The 19722-nt window shown below is 37.3% G+C and overlaps 3 protein-coding genes across 3 annotated transcripts in view; 1 reads left to right on the top strand and 2 right to left on the bottom strand.

Moving 5' to 3' along the window:
- The window catches only part of LOC109020278, a 19856-nt gene extending 10577 nt beyond the window's left edge, over nucleotides 1–9279 (top strand). Inside the window, exons 2-3 of the mRNA XM_019002718.2 lie at nucleotides 8705–8812; nucleotides 8883–9279. Of these exons, the coding sequence (XP_018858263.1) occupies nucleotides 8705–8812; nucleotides 8883–9098 (324 nt within the window). The 3' untranslated portion in view covers nucleotides 9099–9279. The remainder of the gene's footprint in view (nucleotides 1–8704; nucleotides 8813–8882) is intronic.
- A 924-nt stretch (nucleotides 9280–10203) lies between these two features.
- On the bottom strand, nucleotides 10204–10773 carry LOC109019952. The gene has a single exon (XM_019002341.1). It carries the CDS (start codon nucleotides 10771–10773, stop codon nucleotides 10204–10206), a length of 570 nt encoding a protein of 189 aa, XP_018857886.1.
- A 72-nt stretch (nucleotides 10774–10845) lies between these two features.
- On the bottom strand, nucleotides 10846–15624 carry LOC109019946. The gene is made up of 7 exons (XM_019002336.1): nucleotides 15440–15624; nucleotides 14639–14969; nucleotides 13368–14138; nucleotides 12430–13224; nucleotides 11895–12333; nucleotides 11200–11659; nucleotides 10846–11005 (listed from the first exon to the last, which is right to left on the bottom strand). The coding sequence occupies exons 1-7, from the start codon at nucleotides 15622–15624 to the stop codon at nucleotides 10846–10848; spliced, it is 3141 nt and encodes a 1046-aa protein (XP_018857881.1).
- Nucleotides 15625–19722: the final 4098 nt, after the last annotated feature.

Here is a 19722-nt window from a genome sequence, read left to right as displayed (position 1 = left end):
ATAGTGCAATTTGAAAGATTTATTAGCTATCGGCTATTCTGGTTAATTGCAGTGTAAATTATATGGTTCTTGAGAAAATTGCTACTGAGGTTCTGTATGGTTGAGTCTTTGTATACCTGTAAAATCAGGGGCAGAAGAAATTGTAAAATCAGGTTACGTTCCTTGAAAATCTTATTGATCAGTTCTTCTTAATAGTATCTTATTGGTTTTTTATGTTGACTGACCCTCCTGAAGAATCACCTTTTTAAGCTTACAAACCAAGAAAAGAAAGTTTCATATTGATGATGATTCACATTCTATTAGTAGCAGGGACCAAAGCATCTCAAATAATCTTTTTATGTTGTTGTAATGTGAAATCGAATTGAGCAATTAATTATGAAGGTAATTGATTGCACTCAGCCTCATGTCCAGTCTTTTTCCAACTTTAATTTGAATACAATGCACGGATGGTTCTTTTTGGTCTTGAATTCTTACAATATATCTTAGATCTCTTTGCCTTTGGAAAATTGTGTGTATGGTCTCTGGCCAAAGTACTTCTTATGTTCAACAAGCATTTGGTTGGCATGCTACAAGGAGCGTCCCAAGGACTTCCTGAAATGTGCCCCGCTGGTTAGATCTGTTCCTGGAGAGTGGTTTTGTTACTGCATCTTGAAATATTGGGCAGTATTATTGCTATTATAAAATGAAAAGAAGTTAAGTGATTTGCATCTTGAAATGTGTTCTATGGCCTTCCTTTGTGGTTTTCTATTTGTTGTGTCTTGGAACCTAATCTCTGTCAGATGAAAAAAAGCACAAACCTCGTGCCATATTCTCAGGTCTTTTCAATTGGATCTCTATGTTGGAGTCTATATGTAGGGTGATTATTGAATATAATTTGAGTAGATCAGTTTTATCCGACTTGCTTCCTCTGTTTTCAATGCAACTTTCATTCCTACTCTGTTTTCTGCTTCACTCACTCAACCTCACAGTTGTATAGAGAGACCCTTTCAAAGTGTTGAAGTTATCCCATATTTTTTCAATCATAAAAGTCCAGTCATCTGTTAAGGAATTGAGTGTTTTGAGTTTTTCTTATTTCAAAACTGGTGGGGTATGTGATCTTATTAAAGAACAAAACCAAAAAAGAAAAAAGAGCAGGCAGTGGTGCTTATGCTTTCAATCATTGAAATGAAATATGTTCACATACCCCACCAGTTTTGAGTGTTTTGACTTTTTCTTATGATTTTGCTGTTGGGATGAAAGCTAAATGTTGCTTGTTCTTGACTAGGTGGGTTATTTTGCCAACCAAATAAGCTAAGGTGCAGTTTGGATAGTGAGATGAGATGAGATGGTTTTAGATGAAAGTTGAAAGTTGAATAAAATATTGTTAAAATATTATTTTTTAATATTATTATTATTTTGAGATTTGAAAAAGCTAAATTGTTTATTATATTTTGTGTAGGAATTTGGGAAAGTTATAATGATGAGATGAGATAAAACACTTTCACTATCCAAACGGGGCCAAATCTTTGTTCTGTTCTTTAGCAGCTTATTCTCTTTATGTGGGGGTGAAAAGAATAGTGAAGTTGGGAACATTTAAGAGCTGTAAAGTTCTTGTATGCCTGAGGGCTTTAGGTGGGTTATATTCTTCAGAAAACGTAATTTTTTGTACAGTATAAACATTGAATTAAACTAAATGATAGTAAAAGGTTAATACCTAGCAATAAATAAAAAACAGATAAGAAAATGATAATATCTAAAATTAAAAATCATCCACTTTGGTAAATTGCATCAATTTTATAATTAAGATTCAAGATTCACAAAAAAAAATATTAATAATAATTTTTTTTAAAAAAAAAAAAAAAAAAAAACCGGATTGGAAAACCCGGTCTCGTTCGGAATTCACTTTCGATTGGAATTCGGCTTCGGACATTCGGATCGGGAATTCCCATTCGGGAATACACATTTTCAGGTCGGGTGGAAAGCTTCACATTTGGGCCGGGCCGGACAAACAATCATAGCCCCCATTGTTTTTAGAAAAAAGCTTTGCACCGGTCCGGCTGTTGTTGGGGCTTTAACAGCCACCAATAGAATTTTTCCACGTTAGCGATTCCACACAAAATAGAAGAGGCGCATCACATTGAATAGAATAGAAACTCATTCTGTAAAACTCAACCTCACATTAAGCCCCAGTCGAACCTCGCTGTTGTAGCTAGGACTGTTCATCCGGGTTCCAACCCGGGAACCCGGGTATACCCGGCCCGGGACCCGGGTTTCAAACCCGGGCCGGAACCCGGACCGGGTTTATCCGGGTCAGACCCGGGCCGGAACCCGGATAAATCCGGGTTTTTCGAAACCCGGATTCCGGATTCCGGGTTGAACCCGAATTTTTTTTTTTTTTTTTTTGTTACACAAATACATGTAAAATAAAAAAATCAATATTCATCATGTAAAATGCATGCGACATACAAGATGCAATCAACTACATATTACATTGTTTGAACTAATTTGCTAAGAATATTACAAAACACATACATTACTTTAATTAAACTCTAATACATAAAAATCAGAAATAATAGAACTAAAAGTAAACACTCCAGCTCCAAAGTATAAGCCACCACCAACGATAACAAGGAGGCCCAAACCCACAACAACACCCATCTGCAAGAAAAAAAATATATATATGTCATTGGTATTACTCGAACAGATAAGAAAAGAGAGTTGTTGAGAATATTTATTACTATGATTTTAATTTATCTGTCTATGGTTAGCTATGCTGTTAAGTATCCCATCAATAACCAACCATCTAGGTAGAAGACAAACTTTCTATGGTTATCTGTCTATGGTTATCAAACTTTCTTTGCATTATGACATCTCATTACAAGAACCGGTAGAAGACAGAGAACTTACAGTATTTCCTCCATTTCTATTGTGTCAAAATTCTCATTCATCCAATATCCGTGTTCCTTCCAGCTTTATCAAACACCATCCCAACCACCGTGACCTAAAACCAACAAGATTTAAGAATTGGCCATAGCAAAGAGAACATGGACAACACAGGCACTACTTCAACAGAAACTGGTCCCCAAAAAAAGTAAGAAAAAGTTTTCAAATCTCAATTCATATTTCGTTTATGAAGCCTACGTAAATTAGATCTAAGAGATATATTAACAGAAGAAACTGAAACTTTTTCATGCAAAATTTGTAGTACATTAAGAAAGTAAGATTATGCAAGAAGAAAACACTTACTCTTGAATTTTTTTAACATGAATGAGAAGAGAGACTCACTGCAGCCTCTGTTGAAGATGAAGCTACAGAATCATCTAAAAAAATATTAACAATGAGTTAGATAGATAATAAATCGAGATAAATAGATATTAAAAAAATATTTCAAGTTTCAAACTTACCTTCAAGATCCATTGACTGTACATATTCTTCCAACTCCTGGATGTCGACAGGTTTGGTCCTTAACCAATTTTGAGTGCAAATGAGGGCTTTGACGGTCTCTGGAGACAATGAGCTCCTAAAAGGATCCAAGATGCGTCCTCTAGTACTAAATGCGGACTCTGAGGCAACAGTGGAAATGGGAGTGGATAACACATCACGTGCTACCTCAGCAAGGACAGGATAATTGGTGGCATTAACTCTCCACCAATCCAAAATATCAAAACTGGGTGATTTCTGTGCACACCCCTCCGACAAATACCGATCTAGTTCTGATCTAAACTCTATAAACCCTTGCTCCAAAAGAAATTTCTCTAACCTGATATCAAATTTAGTCGACATAGTACTAGAAGTAGAAGTAGTGCTTGGCCTCCCTTGAACCACATTAGAACTCCCCCCACTATCCACACGAAATTTGTTATACTGCTCAATCAAGCGCCTTAACAATAGTTTAACCTTGGCCTCTATCCTATCCGCCAACTCATCCCCTTTGCACTGATTCAACCAAAACTTCAGTGCTATCATTTTATATCGTGGATCAAGCACAAAAGTAACATATATCATCAAGTTGAATCTATCTGTACTACCCCAATATTTTTCATACTTACTTTTCATATTTATGCCCATGGTGCTAGTGATAATATCATGACTATTGCACATATCATTTAATGTATCTTCAATTGTGCAGAGTTCTTAGAAGTATACATTAGCCGTCACATACAAAGAACTAGAAATGTTCAATGTAACATCATAAAATACTTTCAGCAATTCTACAAAAATATGTGCTTTTCTCCAATCATCAACAGTGGGGTTCACGAATTCACTATCCACACACATATAATAGTGTTCAAAGGCTTGTTTGTGTTTTTCAGCGGTACTCAACATTAAATATGTGGAGTTCCATCTAGTAGGAACATCCAAGCAAATCATCCTCCCACTAATATTTTCCTTTACCACACAAGCTTTGAACTTGGCAAACCTCGACGGTGAAGACTTCACATATCTAACGGCATCTCTAATTCTTGTTACAAACTCATAAACTTCTCTCAAGCCGTCCATAACAATCAAATTCAATATATGGGCAGCACACCGCATGTGAAGAAACTCACCACCCAATATGGTACAATCACTACCCTTTATTCTCCTCCTCATATAATCAACAGCAACATCATTAGAAGAAATATTATCAACTGTGATAATCAAGATTTTATTAATCTCCCAATCATGCAACCCCAAGTCTAACATCCTCCCAATAGTTTCGCCCCTATGGTTGGGAATTTGACAAAACTTTAATATTTTTTTGTGCAATTTCCAGTTGCAATCAATAAAATGTGCAGTAATACACATGTAGTTCATATTTTGCACCGATGTCCAGGTATCGGTGGTTAGAGAGATTCTTTGACCATCCAACAATTTTTTTTAGCTGTATCTTCTCTTCGTTATACAGCTTAATACAATCCCTTTTTAAAGTGATTCGGGATGGCAAAGTAAATCGAGATTCTAAATCAGCCACATACTCGACAAACCCTTCGTTCTCCACAAGCCTAAAAGGCAATTCACACCTAATAAAAAACTTAGCAGTTGACACCCTAAGTTTTTCTGCATCATACTTCACTAGACTTTGTGGGCTACACACTCTTCCCTCTCCATCCCTCTCAACACCAGATGACTAACTTTTTCCAACTCCTTTAAATCTAAGAAGGGAAGTTTTACATGCATTCCGGAGGTGGTGTAACATAGATGAAGTGTCATTCTTGTAGTGACAACTGTATAGCTTAGTGCAATAATTACATTGAGCTTTTGGGTTATTATGGTCAAGAGATTGCACTTTAGTAAAGTGTTCCCAAACCACCGATTGTTTACTAAGTGTTTTTTTTTATTGCTTGGGTAAAGGTGGGATGGAATGGGTAGGTTGTTGTGTATATGTGGATGAAAGGGTTGGAATACTCCCATGCTCCTCTACATCCAATGGAATAGACGAGGAGTCACCACCAACCCCTTGGGTTGTACCGACATTACAACTCACAGAATCTTCTTCCATCTGTTATTGAGTAATAAAAACCACCAAACACAATATAATAAATAATCAAACACTAATAATCAATTTGCAGAATTTAAGCAATTTCGGTTGAAGAAACATAAAGCAATTAAAGCAATTTAAGCAATTTGCAGAATTTATTGGATTATTTCTTTATTTCGTTATTTAAGCAATTTGCAATAAAGAGAAGCATTGTTAAAAAACACACCTAGTTAATTTTGTTAACACCAAATTATTTTCTTTCATGGTTGCAGAAAGTTTTCTTATCTACAATGTGGTCTAGGAAAAAAAATAGGGTCGAATCGAAGTAAATCTACAAGTAACATCCGTGAATGTAGAGGTTGAAAGAGAATAAAATGAGAATAGATCAGGAAATGAATCTAGGTAATTATGAAGAGCTAATTGCGTGCAGCTACTATTGGGATCTTAAAAAGAAGATTGGGTCATGGTGGCTTGCATGGTATATTTCTATATTTATTGTTAAGATCATATATTAATTTATATAACTAAATTTACCAGTTTTTATTAGTTAAACTTTTGAGATAAGAGTATTATTAGAGTAAAGGTACTGATTTAACATATATAGAGAGATCAAGATCAAGGGAATGTCTAGTCAGGATTTAGGCTTGCTTTTGGTATCGCATGCAGAGTGTGTTAGCTAGCTAGGAGGGAGGGTTTCATTCACATCAGTTTATTTTGAGAGAAATTTCTTAAAAGAGTGCACAAAGATCAAAACAAACTTAGGCTTTTGGGATCACAGAATTGTGGGAGTTTGGAGATATATGGGCATTTTTAGTTGAGAAACTTTATGTCATATTTGATTTCTGAAACTAAACAAAATCTAAGCATGCTTCGGCTTATGCGTGGAATCATATTTTTTTCTCAGTAAAAGAAATCTTACAAACTTGCAAGAAAAAATAATCAATTTACTAATACACTTTAATTGGTTCTACTAATCTAAGAAACATATTTATTCATTGATTAATGGACCTTCACATAAGGTGTTGTGCCGAGGAAACATTCATGTCTATTAAAGGATATTTATATCTATTTTTTTTAAATCCAACCCCTCTTGAATCTCTGGTACCTCATTTTATAAAGAAACAGAGGCAACAAAACAATGCAACAGAATCATAGTTACACAAGTTAGAACAACCAAACCCAACAAATAAAATCAAGTTGGATATTCCCCTAACAATTAAAACCAAACCCAGTACTCTACTCAACCAAGTGATTACCCCATCCATTCCTCACGCACAGAATCATAGTTACAGAGAGAGAGAGAGAGAGAGAGAGAGAGTACCCAAACAAGTGAACAATGCCCTAGAGGGAAAGGTCGACGGTGACCGAGATGCAGCGACCGAGATGCGGCGAGGACGAGCGGCGGACGGTCACGGGGTCACAGCTCACGGGCTGAAGGGGCTTAGGGTTTCTGAGTTTGGTTTTCAGAAACAGCGGCAGCGAGAGAGACGAGATGAATATACCCCAATCAAAACAAAATGACGCCGCTTGATACCGGCAAAGATCCGTACCGCCAAACCCGACCGGTTGTCCGGTTTCAACGAGTTTGATCCGGGCCGAAAAACCGGAACCCGGTTTCCGGGTTCCGGACCGGGCCGGGAAAAAATCCGGCCCGGATGAACAGTCCTAGTTGTAGCACTAACATGAAGTAATTTCTGCAAAACTCAACCTCGGTCATCACAGAAATTTCTCCAATGTTTCACGGATGTGGTAAGTTACATGAAAAAAAAAAAATTTTCCATGAAACTAACAAACCATGCAAGATTTCTCTCTCAGACGCACGAAATCATATAAATTTGTGTTTGACCAGATAGTTCAGTTCATCTTCTTCCTCACTTCAATAGACCCTCTCTTCTCTTATCGAACTACGCTTCCATGGAGGGTCATAACACAGACATCGTTGCAGACTTGCGGCAAGGATGGGTTGAACAGTAGTAATTACAGAAAAGAAAAATCAAGGTTTAGTTGGGACATAAGGGCAATAGAATTCTAGATTTGCGAAAAAAATCCAGGTTTATTTGAGAGAAAGCTGTAAATTTTGGTTGCGTATATTGTGAAGGGCTTGGGGGTGAAGGAAAGTTCCGTATGGCAGTTTAGAATTCTAGATTTGCTTGTTGGGTGGGGAATTGGGATTTTGAATGGAAGAGGAAGCTTTTTTACAGGAGTAGTCGAGTAGAACTAGATGTAATCTCAAAGGCGGCCACTGTTGATATAATCTCCAATAACCAGTTGCTTACTCGTTCAACCTTTGGTCTGTACTATTTTCGAGAGGGAATGAGGGCCTGGAGAGGATGTGTGTGATCTCCTCATGTGCGGTCACATGGGAGTTAAGTTGGCAAGCTTACTTGGCATTCACCCATTGGAGGGCTGCTATTTAGAGAATAACAGATCGACCTGCTAGAAGATTAACTCTTGTTTTTAATATTGTAATTGAGGCTCTCAGCAAAATGGTAAACAATTATTGTTTATGCAGGTCTTCTCTCTCTCTCTTTTTTTCTTCTTTTTTTTTTTTTTTTTTTGTTGGGGGGGGCTAGTAATATTAGTGTACTTGACATTTCTCAGCCATGGCGTATCATACCTTTGATATTTTGTGGGGTGAATGTAGGCCACTTTTGCTCTTTGAGGGTCCCTTTTTTATGTTTTGAAAGCTGTTTTTGGGTTGAAAGTAAATTTGGCTGTGTAAGTAGGTTCCCATGAGTAATATTTTAAATATAGATAGTCTGGCTAGCATTGGGGTGCAAGTTATCCTATTTACCCAATGATAGTCTAGCTAGCATTGATGTCAAAAGAGATATTTTCTAATAAGCTGCTATATGAAGAACTGCAATGAAATTTTATGCAATTTCAGAATTTTAAACCAAGAAATGAACAGTCAGAAGCTTTTGGTTTGTAGTTTATTGGAAGTCTCCAGAGATTGTTATCATTTGCATATATCAACAAGAATACAAATTGAGAGACAATAGAGGGTCCTAATAGATGATACATCAGTCAACTCACATTCTCTACTGTGACTTGTTAGTAATCATTTCTTGCCTGTTGATATGCAATGGTATGATATCATGATTTTGCAGGTTTAATAAGAAAATTACCCTTTGACTTGGTACATGTCACACCATTGCAAAAGAGGGTATATTATTACGCAATTACTGACTAGAATATCTTTGCAGGAATTACACTTTCCAATGTTTTCCAAAAGGTTTTCCTCAGTTACTTGTATTTGTGCAGGTGGAATCATTGACCAATCAAGAAGAAGTTGAATTGCGCTCCAAAATTGAAGCCCTGGGATTAGAAGTTACGAAAGTCCCTTCAAAATCAGTGCAGCCTCTTGGGGAGGTAATTTAAGAGAAATAACTTGCATCTTATCACACCTTCATACCATAATTGTGAATTTTTATACCTCCAGTTGGATATAGCCAAGCAGCTGGATGAATTATCAGAGAAGTTAGAAGATGTAGATGAGCGGATTTCTTCGGCAATGGCTGCAGATCCGCAGGTGCAGACACTTTTGAGCGACACTGCTGATGTTTGGATGCCAGTAATCACTGCTACTGCTGAGGAGAGACGTAACTTTACTGTGCCATTCAAAGATGATTACTCTGAAGTGAATGGGAAAAATTAGTTCCTGAATTCTGACTTCTGTATACTTGATTCTTGATTTTCTGCCTCTCTCATTGCAACTTTTATTTATTTATTTATTTATTTATTTATTATGGACAAGTGAAAGATTAAAAATAAAATGGGGAATGCTAAGATCTCCGTGGGAGCCCTTATAGATAAGAATGAGAGCTGATTTAGATTCAGAGATGAGATGAGATGAGATGGTTTTAGATTAAAGATGAAAGTTAAAAATATTGTTAGAATATTATTTTTTTTAATATTATTATTGTTTTGGGATTTAAAAAAGTTGAATTGTTTATTATATTTTGTGTGAAAATTTAAAAAAGTAATGATAAAATGAGATGAGATGAAATACTTCTTAAATCCAAACGGAACCTCAACTACTCTTAGTTAAACTAAAGAAGACAACTATGGATTGTTTGGGGATAGAAATGGTTTTATTTCATCTTATCTCATTTCAAAATCTCTTATAATTTTATTCTCAAACATTATTTAAATACAAACACTTTTCAATTTTAAATATTTAACTTTTTCATCAAATCATTACTTAATTATTATAGTTTTTTCAGACTTTCAAATAAAATACAAAAAAGAATTTAATTTTTTCAAATTCTAAAACAAAACAAAAAAAAAATATTATATTTTAACAATATTTTATGTTTGTAATATTGTTGAATTTTAACTTTTTTTTTTGTCATTTTTCAAAATTCAATAAAACATCATATCTCAAATTATTTTACTATTATTTCTAAATTATTTTACTACTATTTACAAAAAATTTATCTCATCTCCATTTCTCAAGCATTCCCTAAAACCCGTTATGTTTGTATATAAGAGGTTTTCATCAATAAGAGGTTTTCATAAACTCTGAATATTGTAAAACTTTGTACGTTTTTCTTTTAAGATGATGGTTTTGATATAATGCCATTTTAAACGTCTCTTTTTCTTTTTAATTTAGTTTGTAAATCATTTATTTTTTAAAAAATATATTGAAGATGATTTTTTGAGTAGTACGTCAGAGAAAATTGTGAGTAATTCCAATACAAGGATTGAAAAACTGCCTCCGATTTTTTTTTTTTTTAATCAAAACATAACTCCAAATTTCATTAATAAGAATCAGTTACAGTTTTGTCCTGTAGAATCAAACTATACAGACCCTCAGGGCCATCCTCCATCCATATTATCTCTTCACTTACATTCAATGAAAACTTTGCTAAAAAATCAACTACTTTGTTTGCCTCTCTAAATGTATGAGTAACAAGCCATTGAGGCCTGTTGTGTAACAAACCCCGTATATCTTCAATTGTCTGACCTCCCCACTCCCAGTTTTCTTCTCTATTGTTTACAGCTTTAACAATGCATAAAGCATCCCCTTCTAATTCAACTTCACCCATCTGCAGCTCATCACACATCTTCATAGCTTTCCATAAAGCAGTAGCTTCTGCTTGAGTTGCTGTCATGACACTTGATTGTGGTATACATGCAGATAACAAAATATCCCCTTCTTGATCTCGAAACACAATTCCAATTCCCATCCTCTTGCTACCCTTCAGAAGGGCAGCATCCCAATTTATTTTTGTCACCCCCTCCCTTGGCTTTTTCCATCTCACCTCCCTTCTTTCTGCAAAATTTCTTCTAGGGCATTCTGCACTATTTGCTACCATGTACTCAGTCATTGTCATTTTAGCTTGCTTAAAAATACTAGTAGGACTATTGAAGCATGATTCAAATATAAATTTGTTTCTCCTTCACCAAATATTCCTCAAGACTATAGCAATCAATTCCAATTCTTCCATACTCAAAGATTGTGACATTTTCCTCCATACAAACCCAAAATCCACTTCTTTAGATGGCCATTTCTGAACTGGACTTTTGCTTTCTGCCCAAACATCCACTACTGCAACACAACTGCAAAAAACATGACAAATAGTTTCTTCATACTGATTACATATAGGGCAGCAAGGATTTTCAAGTATTTTCCTTTTAAACAAGTTCCTTCTAGTTGGCAGGCAATTATTTAAAGCTTTCCAAATGAAGATCTTTGTAACCCCCAGGACTTTTAATCTCCAAATACCATTACATCCTTCATCTTCAAGAAAAACCTCGAGGACTCCCCTTGCAACCTTTTCCTCCTCTGCATTTCGAAATGGTAAGCAGATTTCACATTGAAAACCCCACTCTTGGAAGGTGCCCAGATTTGTTTATCTGGCCTACCAGCTTTACTGACAGGTAAACCACATATAATCCTAGCCTCAACCTCATTGAACACTTCTTTCACCAACTCCAATTTCCACTCACCCTTTTCTCCATCAATGAGCACTGCCACCTTATCAACCTCATTTAAGCACTTGATGGGAGATTGTATTTTATAAGATGATAGTTGAGGAATCCACCTATCACCCCATATTTTTATACTCTCCCCATTACCAACCCTCCACACAAGCCCCTCTTTTAACAAGTTCATAGCTCCCCACAAACTCCTCCAAATTAATGAAGGTTTGCTGCCTAGCTTTGCTTCCAACAAACCAGAAAATTTAAAATACTTGTCATGTAAGACCCTGGCTGTAATAGATTCAGGATTTTTAAAAGCTCTCCAACACTGCTTTGCTAGAAGAACTTTGTTGAAACTCTCAAGTTCCCTAAATCCAAGACCACCACATTTTTTTGAAGCTCCCCGTTTTGTCCCAACCCATCCACCTTATCTTTTTGTCATTTCCTTTGAAGCTCCACCAGAATTTCTCCATATTATTTGCTATCTCCTTACAAAGTTTTTTTGGGAGTGCAAACACACTCATACAGTAAATAGGAATCGATTGAATCACTGCCTTTAATAGGACTTCTTTCCCAGCAGGAGACAGGAAATGATTCTTCCAATTGTTCAGTCTCAACCACACTTTATCCTTGATTCCTCTAAAAGTATCATATCTGGATTTCCCCACCATTGCAGGTAATCCTAGACACTTTTCAAAGCTATTCTGAACTCGAGCACCCAAATCTGTTATAATCCTTTCCCAATACATTTTCCTTCCATTTGAGCTAAACATAATAGTGGTTTTCTGTTTGTTTAGGCATTGCCCTGAGGCCCTTTCATAAATCTGCAAAATGCCCCTTATTTTCACCCATTCCTCCCAACAAGCCCTTCCAAAGATGATGCAGTCATCAGCAAAGAGGAGATGACTAAGCTTTACTCCACCTCTTGCCACTGCCACTCCTCTAATCAACCCTGCCCCTTCAGCCTCATTTATCAAACCACTCAAGCCTTCAGCACATAATAGAAAAAGATAAGGAGAAAGGAGACAGCCCTATCTCAGCCCTCTTGATGGAATAATCACCTCTCCAGGTTGTCCATTCAGCAACACAGCATAGGAGACAGTGGTAATGCATGTCATAATCAAATTAATCCACCTCCTTCCAAAGCCCATTTTCACCATTATTACCTCAAGGTAACACCACTCTACTCTGTCATAGGCTTCTGAGATGTTTAGCTTCAAAGCCATTGTCCCCATCTTACCCTTCAGTCTGGTTTTCATAGAATGAAGTGCTTCATAGGCTGCCACTATGTTATCCGTGATTAATCTATCAGGGATGAAGGCACTCTGATTCTGTGAGATCACACCATTTAACACTTTCTTCAATCTATTTGCCAAAGTTTTTGCAATGAGCTTATACAAGACATTGCACGAGCTTATTGGCCTGAAATCCCCCACCTCCATAGGCTCAGACAGCTTTGGAATCAATGCTATGTATGTGAAATTCAGAGACTTTTCAAACTTGCCATTTAGAAAACTCAAAGCTGCTTTACTGATCCCTTCACCCACAATCCCCCATAAGTTTTGGTAAAAACAAGCACTATATCCATCTGGGCCAGGAGATTTATGAGGGCCCATGTCTCTCAAAGCTACCTCCACTTCCTCCCTACTAAAACTTTTTTCTAACTTCTCATTCATATAACTTGTTATTCTTTTATCAATGGGGCGTATGCATTCCTCAATGGCCTCCCTTGGTGGAGATTCAGATCTATAAACTTCAGAAAAATGCCTCTTAAAAGCTTCAGCTATCTCATTTTCCTCAGTTCTCAAAACTGATTGAGCATCCTTCACAAACAGCACTCTATTTCTTTTCTTCCTCTAATTGGCACAAGCATGGAAGAATTTTGTGTTCTTATCTCCCAATTTGTACCAATTCATCTTTGCCCTCTGTTTCCATCTTAGATCCTCCTACTCAAGCAACTTCCTAACCTCTTTTTTTGCTCTCTCAGTTCAATTACTACCTCGGGACCCTCCATATCTTGCAATTCCTTTATCCTTTTTGTTAACTGCTCAATATTCCTTCCTCTATCCCTGTCTTTCTTTCTAAATCCTTTTGTTAACTCATCACTACATTTTAACAACAGATTCTGCACATGTTTGATTGGCTTAGGTGTTAACTGCTTCTTTTCCCAGACTTTTTTCACAACCCCCTCACATTCATCCTCCTTTAACCAGCTGGCCTCGAATTTAAACAAAAATCTTCTTCTCCTCTCCCTAAACTTTTCATTACTAGCAGTCATTAATAAATGTTTATGGTCTGAACTTCTTGCAACTAGACCTTCCACCTTGACTAAATGAAAACATCCTCTCCAGTCCTTATTTGCTACATATCTGTCTAATCTTTCTTTTGTAAAAGTATGATCAGCATGACCATTACTCCATGTAAAGCAATCCCCCACATAACCCATATCAAAGAGCTCATTTATTTGTAAAGCATCACGAAACATCCCCATGTGACCCTCAGGTCTCATCTGTCCCCCTTTCTTTTCAACTTGTGTTAAAATCTCATTAAAGTCCCCTGCCACACACCAAGCTCTTCCCTCACAAGGTTTTAAACTAGACAATAGCTCCCATGTGAACTTCCTCTTGGCAGCCTCCGGATGCCCATAAAAACCAGTAAACAACCATTCTTTTCCATTATCATTTTTAACCATGGCATTAATATGCCATTGAGAAAAATTGATAATCTCCACCATTACTTCTCCAAAAGAGAACCAGACCTCCCTTCCTTCCTAAAGAGTCAACCACAAAACAACCCTCCATTTTTAACTTGTTTTTTAATCCCTTTATTCTTCCTGCTTTCACCATTGTTTCCATTAGAAAAATCAAGCCAGGCCTCCTTTCCTTAACCATAAGGTTAAGGTCTTGAACTGTCCGAGGGTTGCCAAGCCCTCGGCAGTTCCATACTAAGGTTTTCATTGGTCTTGGTGGGGCTGCTCAGCAGCCTCCACCATACAATTGAATCCATACCCTCCATCCCAACAATTCCCCTTCTCAATCTTTTTCCCCTTCCCTCCATAGGTCCCACCCCATCTACATTATCAATAGCATTTCTTTTCAAAATCAAATTAGAAGGTTGAGACTCACCATAAGTTTTAAGGACACGAGCCCTTCTCTTCCAGCTACTAGCTCTACCCTTCTTTTGGTCATTAACATTCATTAAGCTTGCTGAATTGGATTCACTATCAGTAGCAAGTGAGAGAACCACCTTAGGATCTTATATTGAGCTCACTGTGTTTGGCACCAAAGTTTGTTCTACTTTGATCATCTTCTGCTTCTCAAACCCTTGAGTCATCTCAACCACCTCTGTTGTCTCAATACCACCTTCCATGCTCCCCTTTTCCTTCCTCAATACACCTCCACCTATCACCACCTCTCCATTTTCCCCTTGATCAGTATTAGTGGAATTCCTTCCCATTCCCGAAGCTTTTGGTTGCCTATCTGCCCGATTATGTCTAACTGTTGAGGCCCTCATCCAAACTCCAAACTGTTTTGAGTCAATATCTTCATTTGTATCCCCCAACTCTCCACCCAAACACCCCTTCTTAGAGTGCATTATACAACTACAACGAAAACATATTCTAGGTAGGTTTTCAAACCTAAATGGAATCCAGAGCTGTTTTCCTTCAAAACTCACTGTTCTTCCTCGGGCTAAAGGTTTTGTAAGCTCACACTCCACCTTCACCCTCACCTTCAAAACTCACTGTTTTCCTTCAGAAAGTGGCCCCAAGCCACCTCATTCTCCTCACCTACCACTTCTAGAACCTTCCCAATGGATTTACCAATCAATTCCCCCATCTTGCAATTCATTCCTCCAAGCGGCAGGTTGTACATCTGGATCCAAAAGATTGCAGTTGTGAAATCCAAAAGGTGAGCCTACGTACTTCCATCAAACAGTTTAAGAGCAAACAGATGGCTGTCAAACAGCCATGGGCATCCCGCAAGAACTCTGTTTCTATCTCCACAATTTGCAAAGGTCACCACAAAAGTATTTGTTCCAATCTTAGTAAGTTCCATGCTCATGTTTACTCACCAGATCTTCTCCATCATCTTCCTCACAGTTTCCTTACCGATTGTTCGATCTGAGCAAATTCTTCCAACTAAGCTCCTCTCCCCATTTTTCCGTAATTCCTCCATATTTCCCAAATCCACGGCTATCGGAATGCTCTCCTCATCATTCAGTCTTAATCGCTCCCATTCCACTTCAATTTCCTCCATCTTCGATCTTCACCACCACCATCAAAAGCTAACTTCAGCTCCCCTTACTCCACACGAGAATAAAGGAGACTAACTAACTTCTCCTCTGTCGCCTACTGGAGGAGAGAGAGAGAAGAATCGCCACAAAAAAATTGTCAATCGATTAACTACCTCTGACTTTAGAGATCGGTTTTGTATTCTTTTTTTCTTTTCTTTTCTTTTTTTTTTTTTTTTTTTTTTTTTTGAGTAACTCATTTCCATTCAATCAAACCAAAGGATACACGGAGGGAGGTCCTCCAACGTTACAATATAATCATAATTGGAAAGAGCATCTTTTGCTAACAAGTGAGCTATAGAGTTGTCATTTCTCCTTACATGAGAAACCTTCCACTTAGCAAAGTTTTCTAAGAGTTGTTTTGTTTCACATACAAACATACTTGCACTGTTACAGCCTTCTTTGTCCCTTCTCAAATTGGTGATGACTTGTAGGGAATCCCCTTCAATAATTACCTGTGTTAGACCAAGCTCCAGTCCAAACTATACTGTTTTAAGAGCTCCAAAAGCCTCAGCTATCAATGGATCAGGGAAGAGATTTTCTTAGACCTCATGGTTGCAATGATTTTGCATGTGCTATCCCTAACTGCCACTCCCACTACGATGATACCTCTAGCCTTATCAACTAGACTGTCCCTGTTCATCTTGAGCCAGTTTGATGGTGGAGCCTGCCAAACATCAGCTGAAGTACAAACCTTACTGGAGCTACAACCCTGATTGGATGCCTCCTCGTTCAGCATTTGTCTCAATTGCTATGGTGGAGGTTGTTGAACAGCCCCACCAAAACCAATGAATTGTCTCAATTGGAACTGTCGGGGGCTTGGGAACCCCCAGACAGTTCATGATCTGCACCAAATGGTGCTTAAAAAAGCTCTCATCCTTTGTTTTCTTGATGGAAACAAAGAGTAAAAGAGATAAGATTGAAGCCATCAAAAAACACTTGGGTTTTTATAACAGTTTTGTCATTGACTGTAAAGGAATGAGTGGTGATCTTGCTTTTCTTTGGAAAGAGGATATTGAGGCAGTAGTGCACACATTTACTAAACACCATATTTCTCTGTTGGTGAAGGGGTCTAAGGAGGGAAAGAAGTGGTTGTTGATTGGGTTCTATGGACACCCCATCACCACTAAGAGGAAGGAAAGTTGGCAGTTACTTCAAGCTATTAAACCAGAGAGTTCAAAAGGGTGGATGTGTGCTGGAGATTTTAATGAGATTCTTAATTATAGAGAGAAATGGGGAGGGGCTTTGAGATCAAGTGCTCAGATTGAGGCTTTTAGAACTGCTGTGGAGGCCTGTGAACTCTATGATATGGATTCCATAAGTAATAAATTCACTTGGACGAATGGGAGACATGGTGGAGCCTTTACCAAAGAAAGGCTTGACAGAGCCTTATGTAACTCCTGTTGGGCTGAGTCATTTCCAAACTCAAGGGTCTACACTCTTCCTGCTTTGAGCTCAGACCACTGCCCCTTGCTGGTTACTATGGATGAAAGCCAACCTCAAGGAATCAGGAAGAACAAACCTTTTAGACTGGAAGCAAGCTGGTCTCTAAGGGAGGACTATCTTAAATTGGTGGAGGAAACTTGGCTTAGTCCCATGGAATCTAAGAACAAACTGCATGCTTTTAAAGAGGGACTTAAAATGTGCAAACAGAAACTCATACAGTGGAATAAAGGAGTTAGAGGCAACTCTAAAGAACAGGTGGCTGAGCAACTGACCCTCTTGAATGAACTACAAAAAGACAACAAAGGCCACCTGAATGAACAAATCAAACAGGCTCAAAAGGCTATCAACAGACTACTAGAGGAAGATAACCTTAGATGGCAGCAGAGAGCTAAGCAAAGGTGGCTGAGAGAGGGTGACAGAAACACTAAATTTTATTTTTCCACCAATGTGCTTCTCTCAGAAGGAAAAATAATTTGATAAAGATGCTGGTGGATGAAGATGGGCAGGTGGTGCAATCCAAAGACGGTATTAGCTCCCTCTTTCAAAGCTACTACAAAGATCTCTTCACCACCTCATCTCCAAATAACATCTCTGGATGCTTGGATGCAATGGAGTCTCGAGTATCAGAAGCACAGAATGCTACTCTCATAAGACCTTACACCCAACAAGAGATTGAAGAGGCCCTTTTTCAAATGGAGGGCCTCGGCTCTCCTGGCCTAGATGGCTTCCCAGCAACCTTTTACCAGAATCATTGGTCCCTCATTGGCAAACAAGTCAGTGAAGCCATATTACAGGTACTGAATTCGAATGGCAGTCTCACTGTTGTTAATGACACCTTCATTTCCTCAATCCCCAAGAAAAAGAACCCCACTAAAGTCACAGAATTCATACCCATATCTCTGTGCAATGTCATGTATAAGCTCATTTCTAAAGTAGTGGCAAATAGACTCAAGAATGCATTGCCTCTTATCATTTCTAACTCACAGTCTGCTTTTGTTCCTAATAGACTCATTTCTGATAATGTGATAGTGGCCTTTGAAGCTTTACATATTATGAAGGCTAAAATGACAGGAAAGGAGGGTTACATAGCACTAAAATTAGACAAGAGCAAAGCCTATGATAGACTAGAATGGAGCTTCATCAGAGCTGTGTTTATCAAAATGGGTTTTTGTAATCAATGGATAGAGTTGGTGATGAAATACATCGAGACAATATCATATGCTATCCTTGTTAATGGAATCCCTCAAGAATCTTTCCACCCAACTAGAGGGATTAGACAAGGAGACTCCATTTCACCTTATATTTTCATCATATGTGCTGAGGCACTTAGTAGTCTGATCAGTAAAGCTGAAGGGGAGGGACTGATCCATGGGGTCCCGATTGCAAAAGATAGGCTCAGAGTTTCACATCTCTTTTTTGCTGATGATTGCCTTCTTTTTTGCAAAGCTAATGCCATTGAATGGGCCAGACTTTTTGGGTTATTAAGAGCCTATGAATCAGCTTCGGGTCAAAGGCTTAATTTGGATGTATTCAAATGCTCCCGATGCAAGGAGAAATTTATATTTAACTTCTAGGTGTCCCGTGGTAGGGGTAGCGAACCAGAAATCTAATACGAAGATGGCAAAAATAAGCGGATTTTGATTTTATATTAATAGATTTCAGTCAAAATGGGTTGACCTGATAAGATGGTAAATAAACGTGTCAATTATAGGTCAACTCACGAAACCTGCAATCTACATGTCTAATTCGAATAAATTATATTTTTAAATTCTATAGATGTTTAGTTTTATATGTTTTTATTGTTGGGATGTAACATCAATATTAGTATTTGACAATTTTAATTGTCAATGATTTATATAGTTATCTATGTGTTATATATTAATTTTCTTATATATTATTGATTTAAATATTGATCGTTCATGAATCCAATTGTGTTTGTCAATGATTTATATAGTTTATCTATGTGTTATATATGAAATTATATTAATTAGGTCAAATTAAATATACGAGTCAGCTCAAGTCATTTACATGAAAAGAGCTAAGCTGATCATGTTTAGTTAACCCAATAAAAGTTAATTATTAAACATAATTTGTGGATCGTGGTGTCACCCGTTATTTATATGAGTTATGTTATGATTTTAAAGTCTAATTCATTTAATTAAGTAGGTCGTGTTAGGGTTGATCCATGTAGCGTAATACTCATTAATTAACATGACATGAATACAACCCATGAACACGAGTTGCAGTCCCTATCCCGTGGAAATAGAGAAGCTGCTAGCTAGGCTTCAGAGCATTGGTAGTGAAGTTGCTAAACTTTGGCTACATTTTGACTAGAGAATTCACCTCTCTTACTTTAGCTAGCCACTTTTCATGGACATCAAATAACAAACTCTCTAAATCTATCTTCATTTTATTAAAATATTTGTATTTAATCTTCATTTCTACTTTTTAATTCTCATGATAATTAGAATGTTTATAAAGTAGGCATCTTGGTAAGTTCTTGAATCCATTCCTATGGGAGATGTGAAGTATGCAAGCTGAAAATATTATAAAAATCTATATTCAACCTCTTCTAGTCATATACACAAACAGTTGACAAGAAAGTGGACATCAAACAA

The sequence above is a fragment of the Juglans regia genome, chromosome 15 (genome assembly GCF_001411555.2).
Source record: "Juglans regia cultivar Chandler chromosome 15, Walnut 2.0, whole genome shotgun sequence".
In the NCBI taxonomy this organism is placed as follows: domain Eukaryota; kingdom Viridiplantae; phylum Streptophyta; class Magnoliopsida; order Fagales; family Juglandaceae; genus Juglans; species Juglans regia.
The sequence above is the reverse complement of the archived record's forward strand: the minus strand, read 5'-3'. Positions and strand labels throughout refer to the sequence as shown.